The sequence below is a fragment of the Pseudomicrostroma glucosiphilum genome (genome assembly GCF_003144135.1).
Source record: "Pseudomicrostroma glucosiphilum strain MCA 4718 unplaced genomic scaffold BCV69scaffold_1, whole genome shotgun sequence".
In the NCBI taxonomy this organism is placed as follows: domain Eukaryota; kingdom Fungi; phylum Basidiomycota; class Exobasidiomycetes; order Microstromatales; family Microstromataceae; genus Microstroma; species Microstroma glucosiphilum.
Genome location: NW_020289913.1, coordinates 1,934,223 through 1,946,279, shown reverse-complemented (window position 1 = coordinate 1,946,279; position 12,057 = coordinate 1,934,223). Strand labels below are relative to the sequence as shown.

Here is a 12,057-nt window from a genome sequence, read left to right as displayed (position 1 = left end):
GCTTCTGTGGTCAGTCCTTCGTGTCGCAGTTGCTTCCGCCTTGCGCATCCTCAGCCACCAAGACTTTACCCCGCCTCACCACCGCTGCTCCTCGACACCATCACCCCTGCTACTCGCACACCGCTGTCGCACAAGCAGCAAGGATGACGACGCCAGCTTCCTCCAGCTATACCCTCGCATCCTCGCCCGGCAAGGTGCTCCTGGCAGGCGGCTACCTTGTCCTCTCCCCAGCATACCCAGGCCTCGTGGTAGGCACCGACTCGCGCTTCTACTCTCTCGTGGCCCCTGGTTCTCAGCAGGAGTCAAGCGCATCGACCTCACCTTCTGTCGTCCCCATCACAATACGCAGCCCTCAGTTCGAGGAAGCGATCTGGGCGTTCTCCTTAGATGTGACACAAGCAACCATCACTCTTAGCAAAACCTCAGCAGAGAGTCCCAATGCAGGCCGATCACCTTTCCTGTGCCTTTCCATCGTTTACTGCCTAGCTCTAGCATTTCAGCACAAGTCTCAGGAAGAGCTCAAGACCTCACTAGGGAGTGGCTTAGACATCCATGTCTTAGCTGACAATGACTTCTACTCTCAGCGAAAAGAAGTGAGTACAAGACGGCTTGACGCATCCCGGCCTCTTCCCGGTACTGACATCTAAGTCTTTGACGCCTTCGATCAGGCCATGCCTCCCACGTCGGAATATCTCAAAAGCCTCGCACCCTTCAATCACCTTCACTGTCCCATTTCGAAAGTTCACAAGACGGGCCTGGGCTCCTCTGCAGCCCTTACCACGTCCCTGGTATCCGCTCTCCTCATTCACCTCGGAGTAGTGAGCCGAGACCTTTCCGACGAGGATCTTGCTCTGCTTCACAATGCAGCTCAGCTGGCTCACTGCGCAGCACAGGGGAAAGTTGGAAGTGGCTTCGATGTCAGTTCGGCGGTCTGGGGTAGCCAGATCTTCAGAAGATTCGACCCATTGGCATTAGAGGCACTGCTGCAGGAGGTCCCAGCTATCGGCGTGGAAGGGGGCGAGGTGAGTCGGCCGCGCCGTGTAGATGCTGCGATCAGAGAGACGACGACTGAAGACACCTCTTTCATCTCTTGTGTCGCTCAGCCTACGGACCTCCGCGCCATACCTGACCTGCTTTCTCATTTGAACCCTCGGCATGTGCTCTGGAAGCCGTCCCCTTTGTCAGCAGCAGAAGGTTCGTCAGGCTCGACCAAGGCGGATGGCTCTCATCCAACAGCCTACGAGGGACTGCACTATGCCCCGTCTAGCCTCGGCAATGGCAACAACGCATCCGTTTCAAGTATACCCCGTCCGGCTCCTCTTGAGCTGCCCCCTCGCATCGAGATGCTATTGGCAGACGTAGACGCCGGCTCGAATACCCCCAGTCTAGTCGGCAAGGTGATGGAGTGGAGAAAGAAGAAGCCCGAGTGGGCCAAGCAGCTCTACAATGTGCTCGCGACGTCCAACCAGAGTCTAGCAGATGCGCTGCTCAGCCTTAAAATAGCGCATGATACTGACGCGAGCCGGTATCATGAAGCCCTAGACAAGGCGGCCGGGCTAAGGTCTAAAGCTGTGAGTTGTGGACAGAGCAGCGCAACACTCGATGCATAGCTACTGATCTGCTTCATCCTTGTTCATCCGTACAATAGTGGCCCGCTCCGACCGCTATGGATGATCCGGAAGATCCCATGACGCACCTCGTATCAGCTCGCAACGCCTTGCGCTCCATTCGTGCAGGTATGCGCGAGCTGGGCAAGCTAAGTGGAGCTCCCATCGAGCCTGACGAGATGGGTCGTCTCATCCAAGGGGTCATTGAGACAGTGGAAGGTGTCGTAGGAGGTGGAGTGCCGGGAGCTGGCGGCTACGATGCCCTCTACGTGCTTTACATCTCCGAAAGGACTTCCGCTGGGTCGAGGGCTGGCGAGATCGAGAAGACGCTGATGGGCGCAAAGGAGAAGGGATTGAGTGTCGGGGTCCTCCTAAGCCGGAGTGGAGGCGCCAAAGGCCATGAAGACAAAAGTGAATCGAGGCGTGGCGGCCTCCGATTGGAAGGAGTGTCCGATGTCAGGGGTCTGTCCGAAGCGGTAGGATGGTCATGACATCAATGACATCGAGTCACTGCCTGCGATCGATGTCCGGACCGCCTACCGAAACATTCCTGCGCTTCTTTGCCTGTGGGCGTGGTCTGTGCGGCACATTGAGAATTTGCCCCTTTCCGCGTTTGTTTGGCGGGACACAGGGGCGCAGCAGCAACGACGCCGTTGCATGACCTTCTACGCCTCCACGCTCTCTTCCTCACCATTCACACCATCCCTCCTACCATTCCACTGCGAGGGCCTGATTGCACCTATACCATCACGCCATATCACACCACATGGCCACAGCAGCCTTGTCCTCTCCGTCCTCTGGCTCCTCCTCTGTCCGCTACTGTCGCACATGCGGGGAGGCTCTCTCTCTGGGGGCAAGATGTCGCCGCTGTGGTTCTCGAGGTGAAGTCTCCGCCCTCTCTGGTATGACTGTGCTCTCAAATCGTAAAGCAGACCCCTGGGTCTCGAGGTACGCTTCGGGGATACAAGCTGCGAACGATATGACAGGAGGAGGGGAGGAGGACGAAGGAGATGAGACGCAGCCTACTATCGAAGCACAGGAGGAGAGGTGGATGCGCTCCTCTCGCAACCCCACGTCGTCTACCGCCTACTCACTCGGGGTCGGAATGCCCAGCTCGATCTCTCGAGACCTCAAATTGAGCTCGCTCGTCAGCCCGCCAGGATCGAGCTCGCCTCAGCGCAGTCCTCTCCCTGCACGCACAGGGGCTACACCCCATTCGCTCTCAGGCAGTGCAGAGAGCCTCGAAGGCGATGAATCTATCGGCAGTCTGCCAGCCCTGAAACCCAGACATGCTCACATGGCACATAGTCCTTCGCAGCCACTCCTACAACACGCTTCTGGGGGACTCTTGTCCAAGGTATGCGGCTCGGTCATCGAGCCAGCCTCATCGCGCAACAAGTGGGCCTGCTCGGACTGTAACCTCGTCTTCGCCAGGGACAGTACCGTATACGTCCCCCCCGCTAGTGCCGTACAACAAGGAGCCACAAATCAGAGCTTCTACTGCAAGAGCTGCTACACAGAGCGCTACGCCCTGGGTGTATGCGCCCGTTCAATCTGCCAGAAGCCCGTGTTGGGAAGCACCAAGGAGAGCGGAACTTACGTAAAGGCAGGAGGCGGTAGATTGTATCATGGCACCTGTTTCCGATGTCATAGTTGCGATGCTGGTGGAGGTCAGCTGCCTGGTGGAGATGGGACGGACATCATGCTGGACATGGAAGGACGACCCTCCTGCGAAGGCTGCTTTGGAGCTGCTCCTCGTCGAAGGGAAGTGGTAGGAAGGAGCCATGCTTCGGGTTCTATGGCAGCTGCGACGGCTTTCAGCCCCAGCTTGGGCACGACCATGCGTCATGGCGCCGAGGGCGAGTTCCCTTTCGGCCTCGAGAGAAGTGTGGGGACACCTACGAAGAGGGGAGACACCAGAATGACAGCTACTATTGCCGAGCTCTCGCAGAAGTTCGGAAGCCACAGGGGCCGCTCAGAACAGATCAAGCAGCAACAGGTACCTCCTCCGATCGTCAGAGCGTTGAGTCGAAGTCCTGTTCGACAGTCGAGCGCTCAGCCTCCTGCTGAAATACCGTCAAGAAGTCGCAGTCTCAGTCCATCAAAGGACTTGGCTCAGACTGCAGCAACAACATCCCCGATTAAGACGCACACGAGCAGTGGCTTCCCACTACCGCGCAATCGTAGAGAAGCAGAGCAGCAGACGAGCGCCGTCAGTCCTTTGCGGACGTCTCAGATGGGAAACAAGGCTACTCAAACTGTCTCGCCCATCTCTACGGAACAGGCGAAGGCTCCAGTGCGTTCTGAGTGCAGTGACGATCGCCTCGCGGAGCCTCCGTCCAGTTCTAACGGCATCAGTTGTGCGGCGTGCGGCAAAGGTCCCTTCGAGGGTCCCAGCGTAGAGGCAATCGGCACTAACGGGCAAGAAGCTACTATGGTCACGCTTCCGGGCAGCAAAGCACATCTTGATGGACCGCTTTGCCTTCACGCGGCCTGCTTTCGCTGCGACGTCTGCAAAGCAGTCATCGATGGTGGGAGGGCTTTCGTGAGACTAGATTACCATTCGGACAGGTCTAGTGCGTACATCCTGCCCCTCTTTGCGCATCCAGCTTGTGCACCTCCTGCAAGGCTCGTACCTCGTTTGATTGAGGCGGCCGCGGTTCGCAAGACGACCGCGACGATTGATGACACCTCATCCCCGCATCATCAGCACCCTACTCTTCGGAGCCTGCCTCGTCCGAGCGCGACAGAGACTGAGCGCAAGCACATTGCCGTGCACTCCTTTATCAGACGAGCCGACTCGTACCAAGCGGAACAAAAGAGACTTCAGGAAGCACAGGAGTTGGAAGCTCGAGCACGAGACGCTAGACGACTAGCAGCGGGCAAGTCAGTCGAGGTCAGACCGGTACTGGCTCTGAGTGAGGCCAGCAAGCGTTTCAAAGCCACGAGCGGTGCAGCACCCCCCACACGGACCCTGCTCAATGGTCATCAACCCAATGCTGCTATGAATCCCGCAGCTGGGATGTTCGCCTCTTCCAGTGCGTCTCCATCGCGCACTTTTCCCGCACCAAGGAGCAGGAGCCCCATCCGATCCGGACTCGATGGTGCTGGAGTCCCTACTGCAGGTGCTCTGCTACGTCAAGGTCTGCCTTCAGTCGAAGCCGCAAACACAACGCCCGGCTCGCCCAGCAAGATCGCCTCCCCAGTCTCGCGGTACGGCGGTATGCTCAGCTGTGCCGGCTGTACTGGCCGTCTTACTGCACTGGAGAGCGTACCAGGTCCAGCCGGCTCGCACTGGCATCGCAAGTGTCTCGTCTGTCGCGGATCGATGGCTGCTAGCTCCTCTGGCAGCAGTGCCATAGGGGCACGAGCTACGGCTCGAGGAGGAGCAGGAGAGTGCGGGAAGCAATTGGACAGCTTTGCCAAGGTGAGGGAAGAGGACGGTGCGGTGCGATGCGCTGAGTGCTATCGATCTGGCCGATGAGGTCTTTCCGTGATGTTCCCACCTTTGTGTCTCAGCTTGCGTTCCGGCCTTGGGCCTCGTACATTGTACTCTAATCACATTCAGGTCTTCCCAAGCGTCTTTCCCAACCTGACGCGCTGTGAACTTCCTCCAGGCCCATCTTCCTCTCATTCGATAGCACGTACGCATCACTACGCTTGATTCATCGGCTTCTTGGTCTGGCATTGATCGGCTGATGCTAAAAGTCCGATGCCGTGCTCGAGTGTCATTCCCACACCGTCGTCATCAACTCCTGCCCTTGGTATGTATGAAATCTCGCTTGTGCCAAGGGCGGATCTATCGTCGATCCTCGCCACTTTTCGGAGATCTTCCTGCTGTGGCACGCCGGCAAACTCGCGCCCAGCCGGCCGAGTACGTAGCTGATGCTGAACCTAGTATGCTGTGAAGCTCTCCTTACGCCGCGACTCGGAGATGTTCGAATCCAAAGTGATGTAGGTCTTCGGAGCTACTCCTTGAAGCTCGTACCCTCGGATCTGTTCCCTGCGGAGCTCATACTTTCGGAAATCCCTGACCTTGCAAACGTGTCAGATCCGCGGTGCGCTCGCTAACTCTGGCGATCCTCTTCCCACGCCAATAGAGATCCCACATTCGGCAGCTTCCCCCACCGCCCCCGATCTGCATCGATTCACATGGATTCACATGGGAATGTATCACTGGTACAAGTGCCCGGCTGGGCCAAATTGCTTACCTTGTACAGCGGGCAATGCTAGAAAATTGTACCCTGCGTCGGCTCATTACCGACAGAGGAAGCCGAATCTCTGCCTCGGCCGACTGACGGTACAGCCCCGACATGGGTCGGTCGGGCTCTCAACTCCACAACCAACCTTCTGTACTAGCGCGCTCCTCCCGTCCTTGACCGATCAGATTCTGCACACCTTTACGCCGGCTTGATTGTGTCTGTATCTCCACCTCGTATCGTCTGGTAGGACGGAATGTCCGAGAGGGCGTCAGGAGTGGTGGCGGGAAGCGGGAGAGCACCGAAGAAGGTGCTGGCCGAGGTGGGGGGGGGGGGGGGGGGGGGGGGGGGGGGGGGGGGGGGGGGGGGGGGGGGGGGGGGGGGGGGGGGGGGGGGGGGGGGGGGGGGGGGGGTGTCACAAGTCCGCTTTGCGCCCCGGCCGAGTCTGGCCTCTCGGGCAGATTCGGCAGCCGAAAAAGAGAAAAAAGAGGGGGGCGTCTGATACGCCATTGATAGACTTGGGACAGGCACATGATCACACCGCCGAAGTGATCGGCCCGGCGGGAGGTCAATCAGTAGGGCCAATCCGTGGCAAAAGAGAGACAGGAGACTGTTTTTGGAATTCGGAGTCTTGATAGAGGACGTCGGCCCGCGTGATAGTCGATCAAAAGTGACGACAGGTGAATTCCCGCCATGCCGGGGCGAACATGGAAAGACATCACCCTTCATCTCAGCTCGAGGCTCCGCTTGCCGTATCAGCAGCGCCAAGAAGAAAAGTTGGGCTCCAGGACTCACTAGTAGAGAAGAGCAGAGACGGCTGACGGTAACGGGGGCAGGTGGTGGCGGCGCTTCATTCTTCAACCAGACTAGAGACTTGCCGAGGGGTGTCATTCTTCGGCCAAGGCCCGACGGGGCTGTGAAGCCAGCCGATCATCAGCAGAAGCCACGGACACTATCAGCTCATCTTGTGACGCCCTTTGTCCGGTATTCGCCCCCACCTTACATTATGCACCTGGAGGGTCCGAGCGACTCAGACGGAGTATGGAGGAAAGTTGACCATGGGCTCCGAGGAGGTATGGGGAGGTATGGGGGAGATTGCCTTCTGAGTGTCCTGAGGGGGGTGCGGAACTACGTGCGAGAAAAATTGCGTGGCGCAGCAGAGACCTTGATCGGCTGCATTCTCGCCTCGTCGACGCTGCAATCTTGCAGACGAATTTCCCGGAGCCCAATCAGCAGGGCGCGACGACGCGTCACAGAAGCCCGTTGAGCAGCGGCAAGACTCGAAAGGATGTAGCAGCTGAGATGCTACTGGCCCAGAGACTACGGGATGTGGCGACCTTTTTGTGCCGTCTTTTCCCGCTCAAAGCCGCTCAGGGCGGGCGGGGTTTGTGAGACAGGAGCAGTATCTACTGTCCCCTTTGGGGCACCAGACGCGGGAAACAAGGGGGCAAACACTAGCCATGAGAGGGTACATGCACCGTCATGGTATTCTTCTCCGTTACAATTCGGTTACAATTCGGTTGACTGTCGGCCGGGAGGAAGAAGCGCAGCTCTGCAGTCACACTGCAATGCCACTCGTGCGAGACGACTGCCTGGTCGAGATCAAAGGCGGGAGAGACGTCAATCTTCCGGAGCCTTAAACCGGAAAAAAGACCCGCGTTGCCAAGCGAGCAATCATCGTCTGCTCCCTGCCGAGCAAGATCGATTGGCATCATATCCTCGCTTGGCATGCGTTCCTGTCCTTCCCGCCTTTGCCCCGGGTCCACCCGGCTGCTTTAGAAGGAGGAGAGGAGCCAATAGTTTCAAGGAGTCGTCCAGGCTTACCCTGCTGTGCGCATGATTGACTCTGATCAGACAGTAAATTACCGGCAATCTCGATCGTGCGCTGTCATGAATAAACTTGCTCCCGTGGATGTGTGCTTGCATGCATTTCGTAAGGGTGTTCCAGTTAGGGCACAGTGCATCCACTGGCGCCTCTGGCCGACGGCAGCGGCACTTGGAGCAAGGTGAAGATCAGCAGCGGAGGTGGGGGTTGCGCCCCCTCTTGTCCGTCGGGTCTGGTGCCTCGACGATGGTGTGGCCTGCCTTGGCCTTCCGGAGATTCCATCTGCAAAGTCAGCCTTGGCCTGATTGCCCCGCCGGCTCCTCCGGCTGCACGGCAGTTGCGGTTAGCTCGCTTGCGAATCAAATCTTGTCCGCCAGGCGACGTCAGGGCACAGCAGCAGCCAGGCGCCCAACTGTGGCTGTCCTGGGCCGTCATTCTTCCCGCCTCGGCACGACCAAGGATGAGCCTGAGGCAATGGTACACATGGCTCGGAGCTACCCTCGGGATGGAATTACCTGGTGAAGAGCCGCGGCGCCCACCTTCCCAAGGGCCCACGATTAGCTTCCTTCGGACTTCAGCATCAAACCCATCTGTTCCGCTTTTCTCAACGCCCCCTCTTCGCATCTCAGGCTCTCCTTGGCTCCTCCACGCTTCTCCCGCCCCCCCCACCTCTCCAGTCCCGAAGTTTGCGGCCCATACTTTGTCCTTCGGCCTGCCTCTTCTTCCCTCCTCACCATCACATACATCGCCTTGTTCCTCGGCCCATATCCCGTACTCACTGGCAATCTGCCCGTCCACTTCACTCTATCAACTCCAGGATCTCAAACAGCTCCTCGATTGCCCGCTGATCACAGCCACGCCACGCCATCACTCAGCAGCCACAATCTTGCTCCCCGGCGGCGGCAGCGTCATCTCCCCTATGCGCCTGTGTCCCGAGGCATAGTCGATTTTCCCTTATTTGCTCCTTCGTTCATTGCAACTCCCTTTTCCCCCTTGTTCTCTTTGGTCTATCTCCCCCTCTATCTTGCCCCGATCCCCGTACTCGATTCATCTTACCGGGGAAGCACCAGATTGCATCACCGCACCTTCATCGTTCCTTCTACCAAGGTAGCCACGGCATCCAATCGCTTTGTTGACCTCCTTAATTGTGCTCAGCTACCACGCCGGGCAACACAAACGGGCCGTCAAGGGCTAGTCAATCAGTGAGTAGCTGCAGTGCGCATGTGATGGGAGCGAGGTCAGTGCGACGGAAAACTAGTGGCAGTCAGATTCAGGGCCGGGGTGATCGCCCGACCTCGGCCCTGTATCCGCCCGCCCTGGTTCGCTTCTGCCCTGATGGCCGACGCTTGTAAATGAAGGACAAAGACCCCTTGGCTCGGTCCCATGAGGTTTGCTCTTGAGCCAAAGAAGATTACGATTGGCAGATTCAGAGCAAAGGTACGCAGCCCGGGCTGGGCGGAAATCAGGAGGACCAGGCTGGTGATGGTGACGGGGAGAAGTGGAAGAACACGGAGGCAGAAGCGAGCTGCTGCAATGCCCAGCAAGCGACCAAATGCAAGGGAGCTGCAGGAAGTGTTTCTTCCTGTCCCATCGCATCAGCGTACCCATCACCAGCATGTCCCATCAAGGACCTTCCCCTGAGAGCCCAACGTAAGCCCTCCTCGAACCACCACTGATCCCTCTACACTCTTTGCTACCCCACTTCCAGCATCACCCCTGCAATCAGTAGACCACTGCTGGCTCGACCTCTCCCATTGACGCTCTGGATGAAGGCAGTCAAGTAGACGACGACGATCCATACTTAGCCTTCCTTCACAACCCCTCCTTCCATCCCGCTCAACCACTACACCTACATGAGCGGCGACGAGCAGCCTCGGCTGCCACAGTGGAAGGACATAGCTCAAGCTTCTGGATCCTCTACCGATGCAGAGTCCTCATCATCCTCGTATCCTCCGGAACAGCGCCTTGCTGCAATGAATTCCTCCCACGCCGCTCGAAGCGATGCCCCCACCCTACCATCCCTAGCTTCACTTCTCGCTCTCAATGGCGCCTCGCGGCGTCGGAGTCAGCCAGACGCTGAACACGAAAGGGCTCCCTACACTCCAGTAGCCATCTACGGAGGCTACGCTCCCAAAGCAGAACGGTCCGATGATCTGAGCACGGAGCGCGCTAGCCCGCGAGCTGATGCAAGTACAAGCTCAGACCCACGATCCTTCGCTCTCAACCGCTCATGGTCGCCCTCATCAGCTGCGTGGCAGCAACAGCAACAGCAAATGCAAGGACAGCCGCCTTCCCCGTCGGGAAACCGCAGTGAAGGGGACAGCGCGTATCAGCAGCGCCTGGCAGATCCCAGCAGAAGTCGCCCGCAAGCTCCATCGCGCTCTTCGGAGGAAGGGGATGGCAGCGGCATATCGGTACCTTCCCCTGATGGATCCCAGTCTGCCAGCATGGATGGCACCGGGGACGCAGACACAGCCAGCACTGCCCCTACCGGTCCTGCCAGCAACTCTCAGCCAGACGATGGTACTGGGCCTATCTGCAGCAATTGTTCGACTAGGACCACACCTCTGTGGAGGAGAGATGGCCATGGAGGGCTCCTATGCAATGCTTGCGGCTTGTTCGCCAAGGTGAAGGGAAGACCAAGACCGCATAGCCTGAAGACGGATGTAATCAAGCCCAGAGCGAGGAAGAACCGCAGGCAGCACATGATCCATCCTTCGCAATTGGGTGGAGCTCTGCCAACCGAGCATATCATGATGGCGTCTCGCTACAACCCCCATGCCTTCAGAGCTCCCCAGCCTCAGCCTCCGATGGGCTACGATGGTCGTCCGGCGCCGCCGCCTGGCCAGAGCTACCCAGAGATGTACGACCGCGGCTATCCGGGAGTCGACCAGCGTGGTCACCACTCCTACGGCTCATACCGAACATCACCGCCTCCTCAGCAATGGCATCCTGGTCCACCGCCTCCGAAGTAAGTGATCCGCCGTCCGCTGGATAACAGAACGAGATTAGACTCAGCAGCAAGTGTATGCTAACCTGCCATCCATCTTCCCCTCTCACACAGTTCCGATGCGCATCGCTCGATTGGTCCTGGCCATCACCACCAGCCAAGGAGCTACGACGGAGCACCGCATAATGCGGAACGCGGTGCCTATTTAGCTCCTCGCCAGGGCTACCTCGCTCCTTACGCTCCGTCCTCGGTTGCTTCGGCATCGATGCCAGACACACGCTACATGTACCACCCCGAGGGCTATCGCGCCGCTTCGACCTCTCCCAACCCTGGAGCATTCTACCCCAGAGCAGCTGAGGAGCCTTCTCGTGAGCGGTATGAGGGCCAGCAGCAGCAGCAGCATTATCATCACCAGCAGTCGCACAGTGATGGTCATAGTGCCCGCGCGGCTCCGTACCCTTACCAGCGTCGCAGCCCATCGAGGGACGGAAGGCACGACCTGGGCCATCAGCCAGGTTCGCGACCTTCTCCCCAACCTCAGCATGCTGCCCCCGTCCAACACCAGGACGCAAGGAACAGGCCCTTCCATCCTCACTCACCTGCCGGTCCCCATCCCAAAGAGGAGAGGGAAGGCAGCGCTGATGGAGGCTACCGCCTCCCTCCCATTGCAATGGCCCTGAGTGGACAGTCTCGTCTCATGGATGAGGACCCTAGAGCAATGTACCCAGACAGCAGCTCGAGGGACGATGGCGAGAGGGGCAGAGAAGCCGATGCGGCCATGGGCCGGGACCGGGCAGCAGAGTGGGCTCATCGAGAGAGGTCCAGGCAGCATTAGAAGATCCTGCCTATACGATAGAGATGCTGTTCTGCCGTTGTGGATCGACATACGACATGCTCTGATGGCCAGCAAAAGTTCGATGTCTTCCTCCATCATCCATCACGCCACATTCTTATAGTACATACGCACCTTGTAAATGCACCCATCCCCTACTTTACCCTCATCTCTGAGCCTGCGCTTCCTCCTCCTCCTCCTCATCTGTCATATTACACCAGTCTCCCTCATATCACTCATAGCAATATAAGTCGTAGCCCTACCTTGCCGTCCTTGTGTTCCAGATAGCGTCGCCTCCTCTCGCGCAGCGGATCATCGTCGTCGAGGACGGTAGGCCCCTCTAGGCCTGACACGAAGATCCGGGCCGCCGTCGGGCAGTGGTTACGGGCCCTTGCCTCGGAAGCCCATCACGACGGTCGATATACCAAAGACACTGGCGAGACCGGTAGTGTCCGTGAGGCGAAGCATACACAAGTAAAGCTTTGTTGACCATTAGCGACGATCGAGACAGCCTGATGTGACCTGCATATTGGGCTCGACGTGACGAATAGGCCTGGGGTGGAATCAGGGAAGGGCAGGGCGAAGACTCAAGCGTTGCTACTGTGATGGGGCGATTGAGGCTGCAAGAGCTGGTCTCTCAAGCC

At 58.4% G+C, this 12,057-nt stretch overlaps 4 protein-coding genes across 4 annotated transcripts; 3 read left to right on the top strand and 1 right to left on the bottom strand.

The window, feature by feature from the left end:
- Positions 1-60: 60 nt before the first annotated feature.
- Positions 61-2,098, top strand: BCV69DRAFT_289107 (ribosomal protein S5 domain 2-like protein; the record flags this gene model as incomplete). Its single annotated transcript, XM_025493661.1, has 3 exons — positions 61-593; positions 669-1,571; positions 1,649-2,098. Exons 1-3 carry the CDS (start codon positions 144-146, stop codon positions 2,096-2,098), a joined length of 1,803 nt encoding a protein of 600 aa, XP_025351402.1. The 5' UTR covers positions 61-143.
- A 183-nt stretch (positions 2,099-2,281) lies between these two features.
- On the top strand, positions 2,282-5,291 carry BCV69DRAFT_24068 (hypothetical protein). Its single transcript, XM_025490000.1, has one exon. The coding sequence runs from the start codon at positions 2,374-2,376 to the stop codon at positions 5,089-5,091; it is 2,718 nt and encodes a 905-aa protein (XP_025351401.1). The 5' UTR covers positions 2,282-2,373; the 3' UTR covers positions 5,092-5,291.
- A 317-nt stretch (positions 5,292-5,608) lies between these two features.
- On the bottom strand, positions 5,609-7,078 carry BCV69DRAFT_24234 (hypothetical protein). Its single transcript, XM_025490032.1, has 4 exons — positions 6,810-7,078; positions 6,418-6,720; positions 5,819-5,901; positions 5,609-5,642 (listed from the first exon to the last, which is right to left on the bottom strand). The coding sequence occupies exons 2-3, from the start codon at positions 6,695-6,697 to the stop codon at positions 5,837-5,839; spliced, it is 345 nt and encodes a 114-aa protein (XP_025351400.1). The 5' UTR covers positions 6,698-6,720; positions 6,810-7,078; the 3' UTR covers positions 5,609-5,642; positions 5,819-5,836.
- A 3,090-nt stretch (positions 7,079-10,168) lies between these two features.
- On the top strand, positions 10,169-10,318 carry BCV69DRAFT_241348 (glucocorticoid receptor-like (DNA-binding domain); the record flags this gene model as incomplete). Its single annotated transcript, XM_025490009.1, has 1 exon — positions 10,169-10,318. A coding segment is annotated over one exon (150 nt), but the record flags the coding sequence as incomplete, so codon positions are not given.
- Between the last annotated feature and the right edge of the window lie 1,739 nt (positions 10,319-12,057).